Raw genomic sequence first — 27,925 nt, 5'->3', positions numbered from 1 at the left:
GTTTCGGTCGACCGTCACTGTGCTCGCGGGGTTGAGGTCGTCTTAGGTGACGTGGTCGTCCCGGAAGTAGCTGTGGCTGTGGCCTCTGGGAGTTGTAAGGAGCCTGCGGCGGAGTTGTTGTTGTTAAGGGGTTGCGGCATCATCCCGCTCCCTCCGCCTTCCGTGCTGCAGCCATGGCGAAAGGCAGAGTCGCCGAACGATCGCAGACGGGGTCACTCCACACGACCCCTGCGGGGGACAGGGCAGCGGGGACGCGAGGTCCCACGGCGCCGGGCAGGGGAGACCACCTGAAGGGTGAGTAGACTCGGAAACCAGAGCTGGGGCTGGCCCAGAGGCGGAAGTGTGCCGGGACGGGCTCCGGAGGGGAAAGTACCTCAGCCGATCCCAGGGACTTGCCGGGGAAACGGGGGCCTGCTGGCACTCAGGGGCGAGAGCAGAGCGAGTGGGAGACCTGGACTTGGGCCACTGCCCAAAACAAGGCCGAACACTTACTAGGTGTGTCGTAAATGCTTTTTCAGTTGAATTCAGTTAAAAGAAGGAATAACACTGGCTTGTTGACGCCTAGGGAGATTGTAGGGTCGATAATACTGAAGCTAGGCAGAGCTGGAAGGAACTTGAGCATTCCTTGCTTTATTTGTAGAGATGAGGAAACTGAGGCCCAGAGTGGATATATGACTTGCATAGAGTCACTAAGCCAGATTAGTAAAGCAGTCGTTAAGAGCAAGGACTTAACTACGTCCCGGTGCCGCTTCCAGGTGGCAGGAACACTTGGGTTTGAGTCTCTGCTCTGCCACTTATGACTTTGGCCTTATCTTTCAAAAGCTCTGTCTAAACTGTGCAGTGAGGAAGAAGATAATAATAATAGTATCTACTTAGATTGGTGCGTGGATTAAACAAAATAATTCACTTAAAGGATTTAGTGTAATGCTTGGCTTATATGGAGCGAGGGGTAAATAAATGTTAGCAATTACTCTTATAGCTAAGATGTCTCATTCTCAAGATTTTTTTCTGTTACACCATCCTGACATTTTTCAGGGCTTTAAATGTTATTTTAAGAAAAAAAAGCATACCTAGAAACTAAATACTTTGATTCTGTCTTGGCATAAATCTTTTCATTGCTTCTCAGCAATTGAAATGATTATGCTCTTTAAATGCTTTTAAAGCCCATAAACTTGAAGAGATCCTAACAAATAGCCATTAAGTTGTCTGCAGCTTACTCACAATGATGTGTTGCAACACCAGTGGTGGGTAAGAAGAGGGTCTTTTAAGATTGGCTAGCAACGTTGTAACTATAGTCAACAATAAAGTATTGTACACTTAAAAAAATATAGAGAGAGAGATAATGTGTTTAACATTCAGCTGAAATATTTTTTGAATCAAATTTAAAATCTATTAAAATTTAAAAAGAGTGTCTAGCAGAACATGGTGTTTTATTTTGAAATAATTTAAAATGTCTCCAGTCTAATTTGGCTCTTTAAGCTTTATATATTTGGGTATTTTTGCACCTTATAGACAGTAGAGCCAAATAACTTCAAAATCCCAGATATGAATTGTTGTCAAAGTATAAATCCACTCTAAAGGAGCATAGTTTTGAAGATGCTGCTACTGAGAGTGACAATAATCCAAGAGTTTCCTGAAAAAGTGTTTTCCTGATAGGACATCCCTAAAGATTGTCATTTGATTTGCAATAGCAGTCAGTTGTTTTATTACTTTTTTTTTACCTAAAGCTATTCAGAAAATAAAACCTTGAAACTTCCAAAGTGCTTTTATAATAGTTTATCTTATTTTATCATTAGAACAACACATTCAACACAATTATTATTTTTTGTTATTTATTTTTTTGAGGTCACATTGGTTTATAACCTTATATAAATTTCAAGTATACATCATTATATTTTGACTTCTGTATAGACTGCATCGTGTTCACCACCAAAAGTCTAGTTGCCATTCATCACCATACATGTGTGCCCCTTTACCCATTTCGCCTTCCCCTCACGCCCTTCCCCTCTGGTAACCACCGATCTGTTCTCCATATCTATGTGTTTGTGTGTTTATCTTCCACATCTGAGTGAAGTCATATGGGAATGTCTTTCTCCATCTGGTTTATTTCACTTAGCATCATACTCTGAAGGTCCATCCATGTTGTCACAAATGGCAAGATTTTGTCTTTTTTATGGCTAAGTAGTATTCCATCGTGTATATATGTACACCACATCTTCTTTATCCATTTGTCTGTTAATGGGCACTTAGGTTGCTTCCAAGTCTTGGCTATTGTGAATAATGCTGCAGTGAACATAGGGGTGCATATATCTTTTCAAATTAGTGTTTTCATGTTCTTTGGATAAATACCCAGAAGTGGAGTAGCTGGATCATATGGTATTTCTATTTTTAATTTTTTGAGAAATCTCTGTACTGTTTTCCATAGTGGCTGCACCAATTTGCATTCCCACAAGCAGTGTATGAGGGTTCCTTTTTCTCCATATCCCCTCCAACACTTATTTCTTGTCTTTTTAATCTTAGCCATTCTGATGGGTATGAGGTGGTATCTCATTGTAGTTTGATTTGTATTTCCCTAATGATTAGCGATGTTGAACATGTTTTCATGTGCCTGTTGGCCATCTGTATATCTTTGAAAAAATGTCTGTTGGTATCCTCTGCCCATTTTTTGATTTAGTTGTTTGTTTCTTCGCTGTTGAGTTGTATGAGTTCTTTATATATTTTGGATATTAACCACTTATTGGATATATGATCTGCAAATATTTTCTCCCAGTTGGTGGGTTGTCTTTTCGTTTTATTGATGGTTTCCTTTGCTGTGCAGAAGCTTTTTAGTTTGACGTAGTCCCATGTGTTTATTTTTTTCTTTTGTTTCCCTTGCTCAGGAGACACGATATTCAAGATACTGCTAACAAATGTCAAAGAGCGTACTGCCTGTATTTTCTTCTAGAGGTTTTATGGTTTCAGGTCTGACATTCAAGTCTTTAATCCATTTTGAGTTAATTTTAACACAATTATTTTTATGATGTTGTCAATTGACTTCTGTGGACTATAAAGCTATAGGAAGACAGGAGGAGGAGATGCGAAGGCGTGCCTTCATGGAGAAGTAGAGTTTGGATTAGTAGAGAGAAGGGAAGGGGATTCTGGGCAGGGGAAACATTACGCTTGAAGGTTAGTGTGAAGCTTTTGTGTGTGTCAATAAAGAGATTAACTTATCAGGAGTAGAGGATTTCTATTGGGTGTTAGTAGGAGATAAAGTTGGCCGTGGTCAAAATGGTGTTAGAGTATAGAGAGCTTTAAGTGCTAGGCAAAGGAAGTTTTTTGATCCATCCTGTTTATTAATGATTCTCAGTTTTTTCTTTTTCTTCTCTGCCTCTGTCTCTCTGTCTCTATTTCTCTCTCTCTCTTTAATTAGTGTTAGGAATTCTCTCTTTGGGCAAAAGATTTTGTGGAGCCCTTACATGATAGGGCTTGGTTACTTGCTGCTGGTGCTCAGTGGTGACGTGATGTCATTAGTAACTATTTAGCAACTGATTTTCCAGGTTATGAAAAACAATCTTTGTTCATTGCAGGTGATAACTTGGCATTCAAAAATGGGAAGGTTTTGGAGAAGAGATAAAAATTTTAGTAACTCTTGATTGAGAAATACGTAGTAATAGAACGTTCCTATAAATTCCATGACACTTTAAATGAATTTTTATTTTTATTAACTGACACATCTATATAACTTTGACAAATAGTTGTCATTGTGTGTATGATTGAAATATTTTACACTCTACGTGCAGTGTTTGGTGCATTTAGTGGGTTCCTTGCCATGACTCTTGTCTTTAGTCTAACATCTGAGCCTTATAGACTGAGGACCACTGTGAAGACTTGAACAAGGCGATAACACTGAAAGTCTAAATCTTGTATGATGAGGAAAAGGTGAGAGACAAGAGGTAGAACCACTTAAGAGGTTCTTGACCTAATCTTTTTGCAGGGGTGCCTGGACCAGGGTATTTTCTTTTCTTTTGTGTTGTTTGCCCTGGCTGATCTGTTTACTAGCAAGTCATAGAAGTTCCTTGTTTTGATTTAAGAGAACTTCTAGAACCGTGTTTTTTAATATATAGGTCATTACCCTTGTGAGTGGTGTGAAATCAATTTGATGGGTAATGATGAGCCATTTAAAAAAATGGAAGAGAAAATAGCAGAGTGCTTTGCATATAGTGGGGGCAAGTATTGTTCTTTGAATTTTGTTTTTCAGTTGTATAGATTTTGTGTGTACCAGATCATGATATAAAATACATTGCTTATTGTAGAATGCAGCCAAAAATGTTTGAGAAAAGCTGTCTTGAAGTTGGTTTTACTGCTTTTAGAAGACAGTATTGTTTGAATTTGGATAATAAATCCTTCTCAGATGCCTGTTCTGGATCCTGCCTTGCCAATTTGATTCAACAGATACTCTTTGAGCATCTGCTATGAGCAAGGTACTGGCCTAGAGGAATAAGGAAGCTCTGATTACGGATAACTGGGAACTAAGACTAAAATTAGCAACTGGTTATCAGCCAAGGTATTAGTGTGATTTGTTGGTGCCAATCTCAATCCAAATATTATGTAACAGAATTCTTTTGCTTATAATCACTAGACAACACAATTGAAACCTTTGCTGAAAGGAAGTTTATTGGGTCATATAACTAAAAAGTTGGGAGCTTAAGTGGGATTCACTGGCTTCATTCTGGAACCAGTGGTTCAGTGAGATCATCAAAATCAGATTTCTTTCATATCTTGGTTTGCCTACTTGATGTCAGCTTACCTTAAGCTTGATTCCTCTTGAAGGTCCAGGTAAGCTGAATTCTTCCTTGATAATTTTGAGAATCTTTTTCCTAGCATTACCAATAAAAGTCTAGATATTCTCTCTTGATTAGACTGCCTCAGATCAAATGCTTATCCATGAACCTATCACTGTTATCAAAGCGTAAGAATAACCTGACTGGCTCAGCCAGATTCATGTTTGATACCTAAAAAAGGGAGTAGGAATGAGGTTAAGTCAGTTTTTTCCAAAGACAGGGATCTCCATGTCATGATTTTTCTCTATTCATGCTCAACCATCTTGGTGTAGGAAAGAAGAAAGGGAACTTGTGGTTCTGATTTTGGGTTAGATTAGATATAAGGAAAAGATAAAGATTCCAGTCAAAGGTACTGCTTCAGATGATATACCATGAAGTTGCTGGACATGGAAGGAAGAGAAGAGAGAAGCCCAACAGAAGGGAGAAAATGGAGGAGTAAGCTCGTGAAAGAATAAAGGTGATCAATGAATGGCATATTGGAATTTAAAATGTCCAAGGTAGAGCAATCTCAGGTGATGAGAGAACTTAGTGTACCCCTGGAAGTAGGTGGCTGAAGTGAATAGAAATGAAAGTCTAAGGTTTTTTTTGTTTTTTGTTTTTTTTTGCTGAGGAAGATTCCCCATGAGCTAACATCTGTGCGGTCTTCCTCTATTCTTTAGTATGTGGGCTGCCAGCACAGCATGACCGCTAACAGAGTGGTGTAGGTCCACACCCAGGAACCAAACCTGGGCCACCAAAGCGGAGCGTGCCAAACTTAACCACTAGGCCACTGGGGCTGGCCTTGGAAGTCTAAGAATTTTGAGGCTGGATAGATCATCTAAATGGATGATGAATCTTTTAGGATTATGAAGAAGTTTACTGTAAGCTTGGTCTCAGTCTTCAGTGAATGGGGGAACGTACCTGAAAGTGGTTAGAGATAGTGAGTGAGATTGTGTAACTTGAATGGTAGCAGAGTTGCAGAGCATAAGCCTTAGAGAATGAGCTTTTTTACAAAATTGGTAGTGGCGTTTCTTCTACCTACAAACATGCTTTCTGTGTGTGTGTTTTTTAAGGGTTAATTCTTTGTATTTTATAGTTATGTTAGTTGTTTAAATTTGTACTTGATACTACCATTTTTGATTATTAATAATTAAAAAAATTTTGAAATAAAATTTATTTCCAACAATATTACAATAAGTTCTTGTGACCTTAAAAAACTTATTAGAGTCCCTGTAAACTTATGTCCTCAGGAGAAATGAGTCTTTTGCTTCCTTCCTGGTGGGATCAAGTAGGTCTAGAAAACATTTAATGTTGAACGGGTGGATTAGATGACCAGTAAAAGTCATTCCTGAGATCTCGTAAATGTAGGAAGATTTTGATTTCCAGAAGGTTTTTATATGAAAGTAATAAGAGAAATAGGGAGCTACTACAGGGGCATTAAGGTTAACTTAGGATTTTTCAGGATGGATATATGCATATTAGAAGTAAAAGAAAAGGTGCTTGTTAAGAGGGAAGAATTGAAGACATTGGGTGAATGGAGAAGAGAGAATTCTGAAAGCAAGATCAGTAAGGAAGTGTGTTGGCATTAAAGCAAAGATAAGGGGCAAGGGGCAAGGGAAGATAATTTCATGAACAGATCTTGAGGTAGAGACTGGAGAGCTCACTAAAGTGTGGAGGCAGTGTCATTGGTTGAGAACAGGGGAAGATAGAATTAAAGGCTTGAAGACACTTGAAATAGCCCTTTTGGAGAGTACGTAAAAGGATTATTGTTTGCGAGTGATAACCTTGATTGAAGAAAGAAAAGCATGTGAACTTGTAGGCCTGAGGGAGCATGATGATCTGACTTTCTCCAGTAGTACCTTTGGCCTGGGAGGAGGTTGGAAAGCAGCTAATGAATGGGATAATTCAGGTTGAGAATTAGTATGATGGAAGATTTAGAGGTTAATGAATGTGTAAAGTACTGTTGTGGGTAGCTCTAAATGCTAAAGCACACATGTGTCTAATGCAACCAGAAGGAGGCACATTATAAATATGTATGCTACACATTTAGATGTAGAATTATTATTAAAACAAAATTTTTAACTTTTTTCTCTGTTTAGAACTCTAAGTGAATTGTATGCTAGTCTCTGGATTGATTAGAATTATACTCAAGAAGAATTGTTGAATCATAATAGCCAACACACTTCTATTTATCAGTTTGTGTGAAAGAAAGGAGAGCTTCAAACTTGAATGTTACTTAGTTTTATTGCATTCTTATCAGTTGTTTTCTTGTGTTACTGTTGAACACAAAGCTTGGAAAAGTTTGCCTAATTTTAGAGAGTGAAGAAAATAGGTATCAAGTTAAACCCGGAGCTTAATTTTGTGCAAATGTCTATATATTTCGTCATCCAACTGTAAGACAACAAGTAGCAATCAGATGTGTACTCAAGGAACACTCAGGGTAGTGTTCTGTAGTCCAGTTAAAGGTTGTCCAACACCTTTCTCCCCTCTGACCCCTTAGTTAGGACTGGTGAATTAATAATGAGAAGAGAAATATTACAGTTTAATTTTAGAGCTAGCATGCTAAATGTCATTTTTAATTTTTAACTTAAGAGGACTGTATTACCTTTTAAGGTCTTTAAAAATATATTTAGCTACAGTACAAGTTAACAGTCTATAAACTCTTCTCATCTTTCAGTCTTCAACTAAATTTCTGCCTGCTCTGAAAATCTTGCCTCCATCACTCCAGCCCAGTAATCTTGCTTTCCTATACACTCAAAGCCCCTTTGTCTCTTCCTTGGGAGTCTAGCTAATGGTGCTGTCAGTTTCTTAGGAGCAGAGATTGAGCAAAACATTTTGTACCTAATTGATGCTCAGCAGATAGTCCTAAGCAACTCTATATTTGATTGCATACCTTGCATAATAGAAGTCCTAAAGAGAAGTTCCAAGATGGGGTGGGGGGGATCAACCCTTTATTCTTAGCAGTAGTTCTTGTGTCCACAAGTATCTACAGGATGAAAAACAAAAAACTAATGGTTTTGAAGAGTTTAAAAGATAACCATAATGTTAAATTATTTGTGTTAGTCCTTTTGTTACTCTGGATCTGATTCTAGCAGGGAAGTAAGTGAAAAGTGAGGGCTGGGCAAGTTAATTCCAGGTAGATTTAAAAGTAGCATGCTTTTTTTTTTCTTTTTTGTGAGGAAGATTAGCCCTGAGCTAACATCCATGCCAATCCACCTGTTTTTTTTTTTTGCTGAGGAAGACTGGCCCTGCGCTAACATCTGTGTCCATCTTCCTTCACTTTATGTGGGACGCTGCCACAGGATGGCCTGACAAGCGGTGCATCGGTGCGCGCCCGGGATCTGAACCCAGGCTGCCAGCAGTGGAGCGTGTGCAAAAAGTAGCATACCTTTAAGAAGTAATAGGCCTCTAGAAAAATTGTACAGACTGTTGATGCGTTAACATGTCTTTGCTTTGATTCAGCCTTTATAAGACTGCCAAAAAACCCCTCAATATTTATATATTACCCTTATTCCTTTTCCAGTAGAGTACCTCGTTATTTAATAAAGTAGGAAAATAACCATTTTAGCTTATGAGAACAGTTTGTGTTTAAATAGGTTCTCTATTTAGAAGCTAAACTACATTTTTGGTTGAATTGGTTTTAGTGCACACTGACATTTTTATAATTTTTGGCTGATTGCTCTTTTTCTTTTTAGAGTGAGTGCATATGATTTATTAAGTCCTCAAGATATGCATTGAATTAGATATCATAATCAGGGCAAAGATATGGACAATTAGGCATTTGTTATCATAAGATTCTGCAGAGACCTTTTCAGATTTGACGCACCTCAGATGTTTAAAGTCTCTGTTTAATTCTCTGTGCTACAAAAAAGCATACATGTAAATGCATCAGTGGATTAATGGACTAGAGTATTAAGTGGCAGGCATACCTGGTTTATTACTCCATTGAAGGCATCTTTTGTATTATTTTCTGATCCCATTTCTTCCTGCAATAAATTTAAAAGTATGATATGAGCAAATAAGTTTCTATTTGTGACTTGGTTTTTGAAGTAAAGACCTTTTTGAGATTAACATGAAACATAAAATGATAGGAACTAGTTGGGAGGTTAGGCTGATTATTGATATGTTTAAATTACAGAAAATTGGAAAAGATAAATGTTTTTAACTTTAGTGTTCACGTACTAGAACTTGATAAATCTAATATTGTCTTTTAGAAAGTCTGCTGTAATGACCAGGTAAGAATAATTTGTACTTAGTATATCACAGCACTAACCTAAGCAATTTGTGATTCAGCAAAAATTATGAGTTGATTGTAAATGGATATTAACATGCTTTGGAGATATACTTCACACTATTTGGTTGCTTAGGATTCTTTTTTTTTTTTAATAGATAGTGCACCCTCCTTCTTTGGGCCTCTATTTACTTGCTTATAAAATAGGCAGAGTGGGCCAGATTGTTGCCTCTTAAACTTTAATGTGCATGCACACATCACCTGAGTATCTTATTAAAATGCAGATTCTGATTTAGTAGTTCTGGGGTGTTGGCCTGAGACTCTGCACTTCTAGCAAAGCTCCCTGATGTTGCTGATTCATGTAGTTCAGAGAACACACTTTGAGTAGCAAGCAGCTAGATGGTTTCTACTGCTCTATGTTCAACATAGAATTTGGCAAAATCTTACTAATTCAGTTGTAACATATATCAGACTCATAATGAGACAAGGGATACAGTGAAGTTTATCTTTTATTTAGTTGAAGCTTTTTGGTTGAAAGGAACAGAAATAAGTTTAAACCAGCACAAATAAAAAGCGAGGTTGTTCTAAGAATAAGAGAGACAGTCTCACTGGCTCCATGAGCAAGAAGTGAATTACAGCCAGACTTCAAGGGAAGTGGAAAGTTAGAAATCAACAAGTAGGCTAGCTATGGCTCCCATTTCTGTTCTCTGGGTTTCTCTTCCAACCTCCTCTCTTACATTTTCTGGTACATGTTATTGACTGTGGCCCTCACTGTTTGACCTTTCAGCCTCAAGACCCACCATCCCTTGACAACAGTATCTCTTTTTCTTAGTGAATTCTGAAGAGAAAATTTGGTCAGCCAGTAATGAATTGTTTCTGCTTGGGTCAGGTGTCCAACCTTGGGCGAGTCAGCCTTCTATGTTTGGGAGGGTAGAGTGTTGGAATCACTCAATAAGAGTAGGGCCAATGAGATTAGCCCCTTGGGGGGAAGGGCAACATGGGAAAGGTGCTAGTCCCAGAGAAGGAGGGTGCTAGTAGAGCAGGCAGTGACACCTGTCTAATACGTCTTTATAAATGTTCACAAAGAAGGATTTGCTAAATTCGTAAATAGAGGAGGGGCAGTCCTATACTTTTGTTTAGGATGCTTCATAAAAGCATGTATGGAAGTTATATAGGCAGTAGTTAGGGGAGGGGCATAGTGGTAGATCCATTCTCAGAGAATGAAAAATAATAAATCTTAATTATAGTATACATATATATTTTTAATCCCCTGAGTGTTATCAGCATATACACGGGATGTGTGTATATGGTAAATGTAGGCCATAAAAACTGAGCCACTCCCTCCTACCTCTTCCCCAGTGAGCACTATTAAGTTGTCTTGGCCTCCCCACGATTGCTGCCTGGTAAATACAGCCCTGCTCATTCTTCTGCTTGCTGTTTTCTGGATCTCATTCCATACTTTTATCTTGCGTATAATTTTTTTAGATAACACTAAGATTACCTTTTGAGAGAATGGAAACAAATTCTACCATTCTTGGAGTCACAGACAGAGCCACCCAAAACATTTGAGGTTCAACTATATTCTAAAGCCCTTGGTATAAAGAGAAAGTATAACATTCGCCAGTTGCATTAGTGAATCTCTGGGTTCTTATGACAGTTGAAGTAATTGCCAAATTACTTTGTTTTTCCTAAGAAGCCAGTTTGTCTGTGCTGTCAGCTCCCAATAGAGATATATAAAATTGAAAGTCAGTGATAGCATTTAGAGCAATGCCCTTTTTTCTGCTTTGGCTTATCAGCGATTCAATGCTACAAATTCTGGTGTTCTGTTTTTTCATGCTTCTGAAATGGATATGTCCCCCAAAAGTAATATGCCTGGTTAATAAAGATCAAATACAATAGTTCTTAAAATTTTATGTTACAGTGTTTTGGGCAAAAGTGTGAACAATTTTTTGGGAGGATAGCCTTTAAGGAAATTGTTTGCTGGCTTGGAATACTGTCTTCCTTTATATTTATCTTAATTATAGCTTTTTTCTTTCTTTCTTTCAGAAAAAGCCTGTGCAGAAGCTGGGTCAGCAAGAATGTCGCTTCTTATATTGGTGTGCATTTTCTTATCTGCAGCTTTTGTTATGTTTTTGGTATATCAAAATTTTCCACAGCTTAGTGAGTAAGTATACTGAAAGAAACTGAAAATGTCTAGACATTTATAGAGATCAAAGTAGATTAAAAGTTAAACTAATTTTAAGCAACAGAACTGTCACAGTGACTGTGTATCAGCTCTCATAGCTTATAGCAAGTCCAGATTGACACTGCTGTTTCAAAACTTCTTTCTAAATATGCCTCTTGATTTTCTGTGCAGGGTTCCCCTAGCACTGTTTCTCTAATTAAGGCCTCATCTTTCTCATGGCTTTCAAAAATATAACCATGTTAAGAAATACATTTTTATATCATGATCCTGCATACATGTGTCCCCTCTCTCTCCCCGCCTCACTTGCATACATGTATACCTATAAAACTAAGTTAAAGTTTCATGAAATGGGTGGTGGTCTCTGATATTTTCTAAACTATTCTGTTTATTTCATTTTATTTTTTAATGCTGGGAGTGACCAAGTAAATTTATTTTACAGTCCATAATAGATACTGACTTGCAGTTTGAAAAACACTGATGCTCTTCTCTGCTTTCCCCCCTTTTTCCATCCGTTTTCTCCCTTCCCACTTTTCCTTGTGATCAAGTTTTGACTGCTTCTGTTTATCCATTTCCTTCCCCACCACATCTCTGTCTCCTAGCTCTTTTTCTCTTCCCTGTTTTATGGAAATGATATGGTCTGAATAGGTACTTTTCACAGTGAAACAGACCTTATAAAAGACTTATATATCTAGTACACATCCATAGTTTCTTAAGCAAAACCTTAGGGGCAAAATGTGTTTCAGGATTTAGAATTTTTCCATTTTGGAAAGGTAACATGGAATAAATACTGTGTATTATGGAGTACCTCTAGCAGGATCTGGGGCAGCATCCCATAATCAAATATAGTAACATTTTTACAGAAAAACCTGCATCGCTAAAGATTATAAATAGCTTTGTATAATTGTGGGTCAATTTTTGCTGACAAATTATAAAGAACTTTTGGGTTTCAGAGGTTTTTGAATTTTAGGGAAGAGATTATGGACCTGAAACATACTTTAAGAGGGCAAAATATCCCAGGGTTATTTAACCACAGTAATACCACCCTTGTGTAATCATAGATTGCATAAGGGACTACTAAAATGTGGTTAAACTTTCAACCAGGGCCAGCCTGATGTGGTAATGGATAACTGTGAAATGTGATTTCAAGGTGTCTGAAAGTTCCTTTTCCTCTAAATGCCTTTCATTAACAATTCCTTATGCTTGAAATTTTATAGTTAAACTTATTTTATTTTAATGCTTTTATTTCTTACCTTAATGTAAATGCCTTTGGGAGGATAGCATGCTATATTGTTCTGTTAATATTAGTATGATTGAATTTTAGATCCTTTCTGGTTTTGATCAAGGAATAAGAAGTAAGAGCTGACTGAAAGAGGGAAAGAATATAATGTAGGTTATAGTCTTTGCTCCCAAGAATGGTAACATCACTTGTATATAATAATGTGCTATTATTATATAAACCTTTTATATTCTGCTTATTTCTTTCTGTGTGTGTGTATGCATGCATTCATGCACACTCCTATCAAGAATTTTTTTAGTTTTTAAATTTATAAATGGGAAAACTCAGTTTACTTGCTATTTTTATAGGACGTAAGCAGCATTCTATCATTGTTCTGCAAGGTCCGTTAAATTTTATCAGATAAACAAATGGGCATGATATACGTTAAACACAAAGGTGACTATTTGAGACTTTTATAAGCAAGAAGTCATTCAGTTCCAAACAAAGCACCAAATTTAAAGTAAAATTAATAGAAAGGGGAAAATGTTTGTTTTTATCTGAACTTTGACCTGGGATATTCCAGAAAAGATGTGAACTGTAAATTCATTAAACTTTTTGCTTAATTTCAGTTGTAATTGGTTTTCGACTTTAGCTTATCATGAGGATTACCCAAAATGATGTTAAATATGTTTTAAATATGCTAATGTTGGTGGTTCATTTCTTAATTCAGAATTTACACTAATGTTGGAGCAAATGCTTTTAGCCTTTAGTTTGAATCATCCGGAACTTTCGTATATAGATTACATGTCTCATGAAATTATATTAAAGCATTAAAAAACAAATAATTTGTAGACTTTTGAACTTAAAAATTGTGAATTTATACTTAATATATTACAAATCAAGGCGTCAAATCATTTTGGATAAAACTTCATGTTTTGAACTTGACTTTGATATTAATTATCTTGGCAAATTTCTGCTTTAAAATTTTTTACTTTAATTTTATTTCTTTAGAGAAGAAAGAGTGAATATGAAGGTTCCCAGAGATATGGATGATGCCAAGGCTCTAGGAAAAGTTTTATCCAAATATAAGGACACCTTTTATGTACAAGTACTTGTAGCTTATTTTGCTACGTATATTTTGTATCCTTTTAACTGAAAAATGTTTTTTCTAGTTTTGTTCAAGAAAGAGGTTTTGAAAGATCTGCTATTCAGTTATACATAACTATTTTTCCTTTTAAAAATAATTAATGCAGTGTAACAATATTAAATAAAATATTGAAAGATGAGAATGGAAAAAATTTTCATGTTAACCCTGTCTCTTCAACTCAATTATTATTTCTGAATATTTATTACCAATTCTTTTGTATTCTGCTTATTTCACTTATCATAAACATTTTCCTTTCCTCTGCATTATTGAGAATAATTATTTTATCTATTTTAATTTATGATTATCTTATTAGTTAATTGATTGTTTTAATTTAATTTAAATAATTATTTTGAATTAATAGTCACCATACCATAATTTTAAAAGTTTCCTTTAGATTTGAAGCTATAATTTGTATTTAATTTTTTGCTTTTCTAGACGTTGTGTTATGTATGAATCTTTTTGTTCATGATTTTTTTCTTCCTTGTAATTGTTTTCTTTGTCAAAAATCCTGAAGATAATTAGTCATTCATAGAATGTGAATTTTTTTATAGTTCTTAGTATGTATTTCTTTGTTTTATAGAAATTTATGTTATATTTTAACTAGTCAGGAAAATAGCTTTGTTCTTTCTACATATTTTCAAACTGCTTATGCTACTGGTGATTAATCTTCCAATTTGTGGACTTTAATTTCTGCTTTTTGTATCTTTTGTTCTAACCTAACCTATTTTTCAAATCTTGTCAGTTAATGAAAGACATTATTTCTTGATGTTGCCAAGGTAATCATCCTTGTTTTTAAAAGGCAAATTACTTTGTTAATTCTCTCAAACTGTTTCCACTCTTGCTTCCTCTTTTATTTGCTGAATTTCTTTTGGTTTGTTGGACTTTTCAAGTGAAACTTTTTCTTGTAAAATTGAATCGCATTTTTTTACTTGGACTTATATTGGATTAGATACTATATATTTAACATATATATATATATGTTCCTCCAGTTCCCTGCTTATACAAATGTTTTGAGTATATACTTAAACACACTGGACCAATTACTCTTATCATAAGCAACGTAGTCACAAGTACCTTTACAAAAGATTTTGCTGCTCATACAAACATTGCTCCTTTACCAACCTGGTGAGGATACACATTTGTTTAGGTAGTGTGCTTTATGTAGGCACTTTGTCATTATCCTCTCTATTTATTACTAGAAAAATTCACATTTGGGGAAAATTTGGAGAATAATTATTATGCACTTATCTTTTGACAGGTCATTTGGAGCAGCTGTTTGTAAAGTAATTTAATTGTTTGTAAACTGTTTTAAGAAATCCATAACTGTTGCCTTTTTTTACTAATTACATTTTGTCACTTAACTGTGAAAACTATTGTGGTAGGCTTATAGGTTATTGTGCCTTTATAAACTTTAACCGTAATTAAATTATTTTCCCAAAATAAGAATCAAACTTGGTTCATTTGGCTTTTCGTTGGCCTTTCATTTGGCTTTTATAACGTTTTTGTAATCGTTTTGTGAGCAAGGCATATAGTTTCTATTTACTTTGGAAAGTCATCTTTTTTGCCCCATTTTGGCCCCCAGCTTTGAGAGGGATACATGGCTGAGGGATAAAGGGCATGCCCACCTATAGGGCCAATCAACCAGTTAGCATAAATGAATCTTGACCATCTGTGGGTAATAAATGCTATGGCCTAGTTGTCCATATGCAAATTAGTAGAAAAGAATAACCTGCATATTGAAAGTATAGGACTGGGTTTATTGTTACAAAATAGGTTTGGTTTAAATTTTTCAATTTTAAATAAATTATTGGTTAATATTATTGTCCATTCAGCAGGTTTTATAGCATATCATTACTGTTCGCATAATAATTAAGTAATTGTAATGATTTTGCATGTTTTAGTGTTTTTTTTTTTTTTTTTTTTGGTGAGGAAGATCAGCCCTGAGCTAACATCCATGCTAATCCTCCTCTTTTTGCTGAGGAAGACCAGCTGTGAGCTAACATCTATTGCCAACCCTCCTCCTTTTTTTTCCCCCCCCAAAGCCCTAGTAGATAGTTGTATGTCATAGTTGCACATCCTTCTAGTTGCTGTATGTGGGATGCGGCCTCAGCATGGCTGGAGAAGTGGTGTGTTGGTGCACACCCGGGGTCCAAACCCGGGCCACCAGTAGCGGAGCACGCGCACTTAACCACTAAGCCACCTGGCCGGCCCAATTTTTTTGTGTGTGTGTGTGAGGAAGATCGGCCCTGAGCTAACATCTGCCAATCCTCTTCTTTTTGCTGAGGAAGACTGGCCCTGGGCTAACATCCATGCCCATCTTCCTCCACTTTATATGGGACTCCGCCACAGCATGGCTTGCCAAGCGGTGTGTCGGTGTGCGCCTGAGATCCGACCTGCGAACCCTGGGCCGCTGCAGCGGAGTGCTCACACTTAACCGCTTGCGCCACCAGGCCATCCCCATGTTTTAGATTTTTTATAACATAACTTAAGTCCATTTTTTAAATAATTTTCTGTTTATCTACACTTGTGAATCTTAAGCTCTGAGTGTTAAAAAGGGACTTTTTTTTAATTGAGGTCATAATAGTTTATAATATTGTGAAATTTAAGTTGTACATTATTGTTTGTCAATCACCATATATATGTGCCCCTTTACCTCTTATGCCCACCCCCCAACCCCCTTCCCCTCTGTTAACCACTAATCTGTTCTGTTTGTCCGTTTGTTTGTTTATCTTCCACATACAAGTGAAATCATGCAGTGTTTGTCTTTCTCTGTCTGGCTTATTTCGCTTAACATCATACCCTCAAGGTCCATCCATGTTGTTGCAAATGGGACAATTTTGTCTTTTTTTATGGCTGAGTAGTATTCCATTGTGTCTATATACCACATCTTCTTTATCCATTCATCAATTGATGGGCACTTGGGTTGCTTCGTCATCTTGACTGTTGCGAATAATGCTGCAATGAACATAGGGGTGCATAAGTCTCTTTGAATTGTTGATTTCAAGTTCTTTGGATAAATACCCAGTAGTGGGATAGCTGGGTCGTATGGTATTTCTATTTTTAATTTTTTGAGAAATCTCCATACTGTTTTCCATAGTGGCTGCACCAGTTTGCATTCCCACCAGCAGTGTATGAGGGTTCCCTTTTCTCCACATTCTCTCCAACATTTGTTATTTTTTGTCTTGTTAATTATACCCTTCTGATGGGCATAAGGTGATATCTCATTGTAGTTTTGATTTGCATTTCCCTAATGATTAGTGATGTTGAACATCTATTCATGTGCCTGTTGGCCATCTGTATATCTTCTTTGGAAAAATGTCTATTCATATCCTTTGCCCATTTTTTGATTAGGTTGTGTGTTTTTTTGTTGTTGAGTTGTATGAGTTCTTTATATATTGTGGAGATTAACCCCTTGTCGGATATATGATAAAAAGGTATTTTTTCCAACTCAGTGAACAAAAGAGAAAGACTTTATCTTAGGGCATATAACTAGTACAGTGCTGATTAATAGAAATATAATGTGAACTACATGTAATTTTTAATTTTTCTGATTGGCACATTAGAATAAGTAAAAAGAAGCACCTGAAATTAATTGTAATAAAACATTTTACTTGACCCAGTATATCAAAAATATTATTTCAACATGTAATCAACATAAAAATTATTAATGAGATATTTTACATTCTTTTTTTCATACTAAGTTTTTGAAATGTGTGTATTTTATACTTAAAGCACATCTCAGTGCAGACTAGGCACATTTCCATGTCTCCTTAGCACATGTGGCTATTGGCTGCTGTATTCAACAGTGCAGTACTAGTACTTTCATTGGTAATACCTAACTTCAAACTCTTGTGTATAAATTACTTTCTACATTACAGTTATTTATTTTAACGCTAGCATTCATTCATTTAACCAGTTTTTTTAAAGTACTAATTATATACTAAGTACAAATGTAGTGTTTTGAGCATTCAAAAGCAGAACAACTATTTCCGTCTGGAATAATGGGGAATTATAGGTAGAGATATGGCACAGTCATCCTGGACAGAGAAAGTCTAGAGCAGAGCTTACAAGTGCAGGACATGTTTAGGAAGTGATTGGTAGTCCAGTTTAGTTGGCGTACAGGGTGTGAAAAGGGGAGGATTGAGAAATAAGTTCAGGAAGATAGGCTAGACACTGCACTCAGATTGTAGAGGACTTCGAGTACCACACTAAGGAATTTAGAATATTCATTTGACATTGGGTAGTCATTGAGGACTTTGGAGCTATGAATGACATTAAAAGTGTCAACATCATCTCTTGTTTGTTTCCCTAAGGCTAAAATCTTAGAGTAACTTAAAAATTTCTTTTATTATAGAAAATTTAAGACATACACAAAAGTACAGAAAATTGTATAATGAACAACTATATACCCATCACCCAGCATCAGCAGTTATCAATATTATGCCAGTCTTGTTCTTGGAAGTTATCTTTGACTTTGTATTTTTGGCTTTTTAGAGAAAAAAAGAATAGATAGAGGACTCAGTTTGGAGTAGGGAAAGGAGGATAACATTTACTTTGATTTAGGACATGATCAGTTTTAAATACTCAAATAGAAGTATCCATACCCAAATGTAGATCAATAGGGGACTAGTTGAATAAACCATGATAAATCTAAAAACGGGAGTACTATGTAGCTGTTAAAAAGAATGAGAAGTATCTCTCTATGCAGTTAAGGCTTTACCTCCAGGATATATGGTTAAGTGAAAAGAGCAGGTGCAGAATCATGTAAGTGTTCTATGTTTTATCTAAGAAGGGAAGGATATGAGTACACACATAAACATACAGATTTTTTGTTATATTTTTTAAAAAGAAAAGATATCTTTAAAAACACAATAAAAATGTTTACCTATGGAGAGAGATGAAATAGGGGTGGAAGTGAAACTTCTCTTGATATACTTCATTGTGTACATTTGACTTTAGAACCAAGTAAATATTTCACATAATTATAAAACCAATGAAATCAAAATGAAAAAAGAAACCAGAATTTAAAAAATCTAAAGCAACCTCACACCCATTAGTATCGTTTCTGTCAAAAAAACAGAAAATAACAAGTGTTGACGAGGATATGGAGAAATTAAAACCCACATGCACTGTTGATAGGAATGGAAAATGGTGCAGCTGTTGTGGAAAACAGTATGGTGTTTCCTTAAAAAATTAAAAATAGAATTACCATATGGTTCAGCAGTCCCACTTCTGGGTATATACCCAAAAGAACTGAAAGCAGGGTCTTGAAGGGATACTTGCGCACACATGTTCATGGAAGCATTATTAAGAATAGCGAAAAGGTGGACAACCCAAGTGTCCTTTAATGTTGAATGGATAAACAAAACGTGACATATACATACAATAGAATATTATTCAGCCTTAAATAGGAAGGGTATTCTGACACATGCTACAACATGGGTGAACCTTGAGGACATTATGCTAAGCAAAATAAGCCAGTCACAAAAAAATGTGCTGTGTGATTCCATTTATATGAAGTACCTAGAACAGTCCAATTCATAGAGACTGAAAGTAGAAGGATGGTTGTCAGGGGCTGGGGAGAGGAAGAAATGGGGAGTGTTTTTTAATGGATATAGAGTTTCAGTTTTGTGAGAGAAAAAGAGTTCTGGAGACTGGTTGCATAGCAGTGTGAAAGAACTTAATGCTACTGAACTGTACACTTAAAAATGGCTAAAATGGTAAATTTTGTGGTTTATATTTTACCAAAATTTTTTAAAATTTAAAAAAAAAATCTAGGGCCGGCCTCATGGCTTGGTGGTTAAGTGCACGAGCTCCGATGCTGGTGGCCCGGGGTTCGGATCCCGGGCACGCACCGAGGCACCACTTCTCCGTCCATCCTGAGGCCGAGTCCCACATACAGCAACTAGAAGGATGTGCAGCTATGACATACAACTATCTACTGGGGCTTTGGGGGGAGAAAATAAATAAATAAAATCTTTAAAAAAAAAATCTAAAGCAAAATGAAATGATGAATTTAACAGTGTATTGAGTTGGTGAGGGTTTGACTATCTAGAGGAATTATTTCAGATTGTTTTCTTGAAGACAGTGATTTGACTGTGCATCCCTCCTTGGATAAATCTTAAGGACAAATGATTTGAAAGAAATCTTAAACTATTTTCAGTTATTATATTGTTAGTAATATTGTTCTGAAATTTTTAAATATTAAACAAGTTTTAGAATATGGGGGGCCGGCCCTGTGGCTTAGCGGTTAAGTGTGTGTGCTCTGCTACTGGCAGCCCAGGTTCGGATGCCGGGCGCGCACCGACACACCACTTGTCTGGCCATTCTGAGGCGGTGTCCCACATACAGCAACTAGAAGGATGTGCAACTATGACATACAACTATCTACTGGGGCTTTGGGGAGAAAAAGGGAAACAAAGGAGGAGGATTGGCAATAGATGTTAGCTCAGGGTCGGCCTTCCTCAGCGAAAAGAGGATTGGCATGGATTAGCTCAGGGCTGATCTTCCTCACCAAAAAAAAAAAAGTTTTAGAATAATACTAATGTATGTGTTTTATATAATATATATTTAATAGTATGTAAAGCAAATAGGTAATTATGTTTATGACGTTAAGAACCAAGATTTTTAAGTGTAAGAGAAAAGAAATACAAATCTAAACAGAGCTGGAAAGTTAAGCTCAAATTCCATTCCCACGCAGAAGGAAGTATGGCTTTGTTAACACTTACTACAAAGTAAAGGTCAGAGGATGTATTAAACCACTCTAAGGGATACAACAGGCAAAATTTAAAAAGTGGTGAATTTTACAAATGACCCGGTTTCTTCAACAAATAAATTGCAAGAAAAAAAAGGAACTTAAGTGATATAGTGAGCCAATACCATGTGTAGACCTTTTCTTGATCCTGATTTAACAAACCAGCTGTCAAAGAAAAAAATTATGAGGCATTTGGGAAATCTGAACACAGACTAAATAGATATTTATGATAGTAAGGAATTATAGTTAATCTCTTGATGTATGACAATAGTATTATAGTTATGTTAAAAAGAAAAGGAATCCTTATCTTTTTAAAGGTATTAAAATAGTTGCATATGAAATGATATGTGTGGGATTTGCTTCAAAATAATCCAGTGTAGGGAATATAGACGAAACAAGATTGACTGTATGTTAATTGTTGAAGCTGTGTATGGGTATCTAGGGCATCATAATACTACTAGTTTCTCTACTTTCATATATGTTTGAAACTTTCCATAATAAGGTTCTAAAGAGCCCTGAAATAAATAAAATTTATTTTTAATTAATTTTTTTTAATGGAGGCCTCCAGTAGACAGATGTAACATTTGAGACTGGTATTTGACTGGAAAAGTTGAATGAGAGAGAGAGAATTCAGAGTTATCGTATATATGGCCATATACTTGAAGCCATGTGTATTTCCATATACATGGAATTGCTGAATTTATCAAAGGAAAGGGAGAGGAGAGTGTGGCTAACAGAATCTCAGAGAAATCCCAGATTTAAGAGTGAGGAGAATGGCCGGCCCTGTTGCTTAGAGGTTAAGTGCGTGCGCTCCGGTGCTGGCGGCCCGGGTTCGCATCCCGGGCGCGCACCGACGCACCGCTTCTCCGGCCATGCTGAGGCCGTGTCCCATATACAGCAACTAGAAGGATGTGCAGCTATGACATACAACTATCTATTGGGCTTTGGGGGAATAAATAAATAAATAAAATTATTAAAAAAAAAAAAGTGAGGAGAAGAAAAAAACTAGAGAAGGAATGATCTGTAATGTAGAAGAAAAGTACGGTTCGCTGGAGCTGAGTTTCACGCCAGAGGATGTCTAATCCCAGGCAGGGATCACTAAAAATGACTGGTGAGAACAAGTCAGTACTTTTGGCTAGGAAGAAGTTTCAGTAGAGTGGTGGGTGGATAAGTCGGGTTGCATACCTTGGTCAAGGAAAGGAGACCTTGGATAGGATACCTTGGTCAAGGAAAGCCTAGGTTTTCTTTAGTTTACAGGCATCTGAGTGGTTTTATACAGAAGGGGTCCCTGAAAAAGAGCAAGAAATTGAGGATGAAAGAATCCAGGAGGAAGAAGGAGGAGATTGAAATGAAAACATGAGTAAAGCGGGAACTAGAGAAAAGGGGGAGAATGGGTGAAGATAGGGATTTTGAAGTAGGAAGGAGAGATGTTGAGGGAATTCCCTCAGTTGGACTGACTTGTAAGTGAATATGTTAGGGGTGAAAAAGAGGTCCAGGCCAAAACTGGGAACTGGAGGGAAGTAGAAAAAAGCATAATTCTGTTTTACAAATAAAATTTGTGATTTTTGCTATATTTTATAAGCCCTATCCTTTTTTTAATGAGTAGTGAGTTGAGGTAAATGTCCATAAGTTAGAAATAAGTAATTATTATACCCTATATGTACCTAGATTTCCATAGAAATCATGTTTACTGAAAACATCTGGGAGTAAATCCGATGCTTTAGAGAAGCATATTGTTTGAAAGATTGCTCAAGACTTTTTTGTTCTCTTTTTTCTTTTTGTTCTTTTTTTTCCCCCAAACTGCCCAATTCCTCTCTATCCTGGTACATGTTTGTTTTTCTTTTAGTAACACACTCTTATTAGCATTGTATTTATGATGTTAGTAAATGGGTAACTTAGAATTAAAGGCATTACTTCTGAGGAGTCATGTTTTTTAAACTTTTGGATATAATTTTACTGTATTTTTTAATACTGGAATATGGGTATAATCTTATTAACATGATAACTTCTGTATTGATACTTTTTTCTGAAATGTTGGATTTGTCTTTTTAAAATTGCATTTAATTATGTTTTAATCCTTAACTTAGAAGTTAACAGCTTGCAAACATTTGCTATTCCGGGCTCTATATTTCTCAGTATACTCTCAGGGTTTCTTTATCCCTTTCCGCTAGCCTTATTTCTTGTTTGTTTGGTAAGTATATAAAGTGAAATTGGGAGACTAGAAAAAAATTGCTTTAAATAGAATGATGAGGATGATAATGGCATCCTAGTCCCAATAGTCCATGTAAACATAAACTCAGTTTTAAGAGGCATTTAATGTTAAAGTAGTATCTAAGTCCCTCCATAAGGAGATGTTATAGTTTGTTTGTTTTTCTAGAACAGGGGTATCATAGACTTAAGTGCATTGATAGGCTCTGTTTTAGCCTTTCCTTCCTGTCGTGTTTTGTAATTCAAATAGTCCAAGAGTGTTGGTGGGCACAAGGAGTTAAGTCCTGGGGCTGGAGGTGATGGTTTCAAGCATAGCAACTGAAAAAAAAAATTGGCTCTTGAAGTTTTTATTCTTAGGCTAAAGGCTAACATTAACTATTTGGATATAGTCACTAGGTTTAATGACAAGTGCCAGTTTGTTTTAGCTGGTCTCATTTTAGTTATAATTTGGTCTGACAAAGGACTAGATCTAATGGGTTCTTGTTCTCTGCACAAGAGATGTCATGCAGAGTATCCTCCCCACACACCAAAAGAAGTAAACTAGTTGAGCTTTTCCTTAGGTGAATAAATCCATGTGAATAAGATGAAAAAATACAAAATGCTTCTTGTTATTTTCTAGTGTTCTGGACTCGGTGCCTCATTCTGCTATATGCTCTCCTATTTAGTTGGGAGGCCAGTTGTATACAAATACCTAACAGAGAAAGCAGTAAAATGGTCACAGCAGGTAAACATGTATTTTTAAATTATTTAATGTAATTGTTTGGCTAATTGGGAGGTCAGTGTATAGTCCCTACATAAATTAACTCAGACTCAGGGCTTAAATAATAATCTTTTGATCAAAATAAAATCAAGTGGTAGGCAAATAATGAATGTTAATCATTTCAAATATGAATTTTTTGTGCCTGTAACAGTAATTTTAATTCTTCATTCCTAGTAAGTTCAATCAGAGCAAAGAAGTCAAAGTGTCGATGTCAAAGGCATCCACGTATTTAGACCCCTCACCTGTTTTGTGTTGATGTGGTGTGCTGTCAGTGGGTCACTGAAAAACTTGCATCAGCCAACTCCTTTAATGTATTTCATCAGTGGGCACAACTGTTATCTTCAGTCAGGATCCCTGCAAAGACTAGCAATGAAAAATTATGCACTACTACACAGAAAGGTCTAGCATAGTATTGCTAAGAAAATCCTATTTTTATAAAAAATCAGAAGAAACAGACTGTTAAATCTCAGAGGAATTTTAGAAATCATCCTGCCTTACCCCTTTCTTTTACATATTAGGAAATGAAGAGAAACTAAGCATTTTGCCCAAAATCACAGTCATTATTTGTAAAGCAAGATCTAGGGAGTATAAACTAATCAGTGCTTTTATTTAATCTGCAAATATTTCCATATACTTGTTTAATCTTGTTTATCAATAATAAATGAGTTCATTTATGCGATTTATATTGTAATAACATAAAATAAAGGTTATCTGAATTTTTTAAAGTTGGAGTCTGGGTTTATTTTATTTTATTTTTTTTCTGTGAGGAGATCAGCCCTGTGCTAACATCTACCAATCCTCCTCTTTGTTTTGCTGAGGAAGACTGACCCTGGGCTAACATCTGTGCCCATCTTCCTCCACTTTATATGCGATGCCGCCACAGCATGGCTTGCTAAGCAGTGTGTCGGTGCGCGCCTGGGATCTGAACCGGCGAACCCCGGGCCGCCGCAGTGGAGTGCGCACACTTAACCGCTTGCGCCACCGGGCCGACCCCTGGAGTCTGGGTTTATTGATATGCTATACTAGCCCTTTACATTGTGGGAAGTTAAAGACATTAAAAAGTTGGTCACTTGATGTGTATCTTTTATCTAGTTATAAGTTTATTTTTGCCATTTTAGGTTTAAAATGTGGTTAAGCCATATTACCCAGGCTGATGTAGAACCATCTTTAGTAGTGTAACATTAAGCTATCAGCACAATTTAAAAAACTCTCATCTCATGTTATTTAGCTCTGGTAATGAGCATTTGTTAGGTAGTTCATTGTCATTTTCAAGCTCCTTTTTTGATAATTTCCGTTGGGTAAACTCTGAACTATCAGGGATGCGACTTTGAAATAAGATGTTTTATATTAAGCAACTTATTTTCAAGATCGGCCTTATCTTGATCCTAATTCATTTCTTTCTTATGACAGGTTGAACGTCATAGAGAACATCTCATTAACTACATTATATTTTTGAGAATAACACCATTTCTGCCTAATTGGTTTATTAATATTACATCTCCTGTGATAAACGTGCCATTGAAAGTTTTTTTTATTGGCACTTTTCTAGGTAAGGTCTCTGGTTCACACTGTGTTAGAACTCATTGTGTACACATCTAACAGTGTCCAGCTGGGCTGGATTTCGTGCTTTTTGCAGACATGCCAGCACCATATATAACTCTTGGGCCTAGAGTCTGGTCTTTGTAAGTAGATGCTCAGAAATGTTTGTTCAGTACAATACTGATTTAAGTATTTTTGTGTTGCTTCTTTTAAAGCAACGTACATTCTATTGGATATTTTTTTAATCGTATAGGATTATGGCTGTTTATTTGTTTAGATACCAACAAAATGAGCATATTCCTCATGTATTGAGTGTCTGTTAAATTAAAGCTTAAGTTAATACTTACAAGAATAGATCGTTTTGGAAAGAATAATAAAAATCAGTTTTTGATTGCTCCTCTTAAAATAATTTGTTGACATACTTAAAAAACTTAGCAGGGGTAATTTTGGAATTTTTAAAATGATGTTACATTCATGGAATCAGAAGAGAGAATTTTTGTCCCTAGCTCCTTATTTTACAGTTGAAGTACCTAGAGATTTAGTTAATTTCAGCTTTGGCTAAAGTAATTTTTCCTATTCTGGTTTTTAATGAAATGTGGTTGTTATGCCTATGCTCTTGTATAAACTTCTCTTTTTACTCATATTTTGAGTACCTTTCTATTTGTTTCCACTTCATTTTTATTTTAAGTATATTCTATTAAAGGTGAATGACGATTTGCTCAATCTTCTTGTTGAACATTTAGGTTGTTTCCAGATTTTTAGTGTTATGATGCTTTGATGAACATTCATGAGACTAGATGTTTGCTCATATACATTAGTATTTCCTAAAATTGAAATGGCTGGATCAGAGGACATTCCATCCTTTTTTAAGGCTGTTGATGAGTGTTGTAAAATTGTTTTCTGGAAACTTTTCTTGGGTTTTTAAATTCATTATCCTTAAGACATGATTATGAAAGGTTGAATTCTTTATATGGAAATAAATTTGAGGAGCTTTAAATTAAAATTTTCCAAAATGGAGATCACTATATTCTTACAAGAAATTGGGAAGTCTGTGTATAGCCTCTGCATAAATTAACTCAGACTCAGGGCTTAAATAAAAATCATCTTAAATTCTTATATATCTCTCTATATTCTTACAAGAAATTTTATGTATTGATTGTTTGTACTCTGTTTTTTTATTTTTTATTTTAGGTGTCGCACCTCCGTCTTTTGTAGCGATTAAGGCAGGAACAACACTGTACCAGCTTACAACAGCAGGGGAAGCTGTTTCCTGGAACTCAGTATTTGTTCTAATGATTTTGGCTCTTCTTTCTATTCTGCCAGCCATCTTCCAAAAAAAACTAAAGCAGAAATTTGAGTGAAAAATCATATGGGTTTTAGTTTTCCTATCATAGTCATCTCAGGATTGGCAGGTTTATGTGTTTAAAATCACCTCTTCAGTAATTGAAAGAAGGAATTTGTGAAATAAAATTTACTATCAGATAGTTAATGTATTTAAGTGGCAAGAGAGAGAAGAAAGTAAAAATGGAAATTGATATACTATGAAAAGTGCAGTCAGTAGTTATGATAGACATCTTTTAAATTACTATTCTTAGGGTAGCTATCCGTAATTAGTAGCAGTGTATTAGGAAGTTCTTGATCCAACTGATTCATTCCATTTAATATATTTCATGAACTGGCTGTACATGCTTACCCTTGACTTGATAATTTAATATTTTTCTCTATTATTCCTTACTAATAACTAAAAGAGGAAAAGCAAATACAAAATACAAAAGCAAAGATTCTAGATATTTAAAGATAGTATTCCGTTCTGGCTAATGTTAGCCTTCTTTCAGAAGCATAAACTTGAAAACTAAAGCTCAAAAGAGATTTACATTTCTTTCCTCTTTTTACTTTTGAGGTAATGGATTTGTTTAGAAGTTACATCTCAGTGGACTACTGAATTTGGAAAGGATATCAAGTTATATCTATTTTGTGAATTTTATTTTTGTTTTTTTCTGTTGTAGATTATCATGGATTAGTCTGAAATTTAAAATTCTGACCAGTCTATTTTCATTTTTTCTTCTAGCTTTCACAATATTTCCACTGTGCATATACAAAATGGCGATTATATGATAATTGTATCATATTGGTGTTGATAATTTATATTCAGATAATATTTTGTTACACAGTTACCTTTTATCTCAAAAGGGGATCAAAAAAGCGAACATTGAAAGTATGCAGTTTTTAGATGTTAGAGTAATTATATTACTTTATATTTTGAAACAGAAGCAGTGGCAGTGCAACACTTAAGTGGTTAAATATAGTTTATTTGTTCCAATGACTGTAAAATTTACCTCATTTATTTATTAATCTGGTCGTTAAAGTATGTATAATGTAATTATCCTTTTTATGCATGATACACTTAGAAGAATGCCTTGTTTCGTTTCTATTGATGGCTTTTTGGTTTAGGGCTGCTTTTGATTAATGTGGTTTCCCAATTTAGTGTTTTTACTTTTTATAACTCAAGGTAAAATTAACTTCTCACATGGTAACTACTATATTTAAATAGTCCTGGAAAAACTAAACAGCTTTTTGCTGCTTGCTTAATGATAATACCCTTGATTCCTTGATTCTAGGACATAGCTGATCTAAAGTAAAGTACTCTGTTGGTTTTACCTTCACCTAAGACTGTCAAGTTGAAAAGTACTTTAGCTGTGGGAGAAATCCTTGTATGTTGTGGGAAGTGTGATCATCCCCAAAGCCTGTTTCTACTACATAATGTGGACTGATTATTTTTTCTATCACAGTATTAACAAATGGATTTATTGTAAATACAAAGAAAATATATTAATTAATATACTACTCTTATGTCACCTGGCCTTTTGTGTGAAATTATTTATTGTTATTGCTAGCAAGGTTTTCTTCCTTTCCTATTGACCAGACACTGAGTGATAAAGCTTTTGTTATTTTTACAACTGAACTTAAAACATAGCCTTTTTGGACACAGTGCACTAAATATTACTATATAAAATGTAATTGAGTGAATTTTTATCAGACTTTTAAAAATAAAACTAAGAGCGTGGACGCAGGAAAAGCCTCACTGC

General features: G+C 35.6%; 1 protein-coding gene across 1 annotated transcript; it reads left to right on the top strand.

Annotated features, from left to right (window-relative positions):
• On the top strand, positions 1 to 27,694 carry TMEM41B (transmembrane protein 41B). Its single transcript, XM_058545957.1, has 7 exons — positions 1 to 294; positions 11,077 to 11,194; positions 13,443 to 13,571; positions 22,430 to 22,523; positions 23,160 to 23,264; positions 24,711 to 24,849; positions 26,031 to 27,694. The coding sequence occupies exons 1-7, from the start codon at positions 174 to 176 to the stop codon at positions 26,198 to 26,200; spliced, it is 876 nt and encodes a 291-aa protein (XP_058401940.1). The 5' UTR covers positions 1 to 173; the 3' UTR covers positions 26,201 to 27,694.
• The last annotated feature ends 231 nt before the right edge of the window (positions 27,695 to 27,925 follow it).

This window comes from Diceros bicornis, chromosome 7 (genome assembly GCF_020826845.1).
Source record: "Diceros bicornis minor isolate mBicDic1 chromosome 7, mDicBic1.mat.cur, whole genome shotgun sequence".
NCBI classification, from domain to species: Eukaryota; Metazoa; Chordata; class Mammalia; order Perissodactyla; family Rhinocerotidae; genus Diceros; species Diceros bicornis.
Note: the sequence above shows the minus strand (reverse complement) of the source record. Positions and strands in the feature narration are given on the sequence as shown.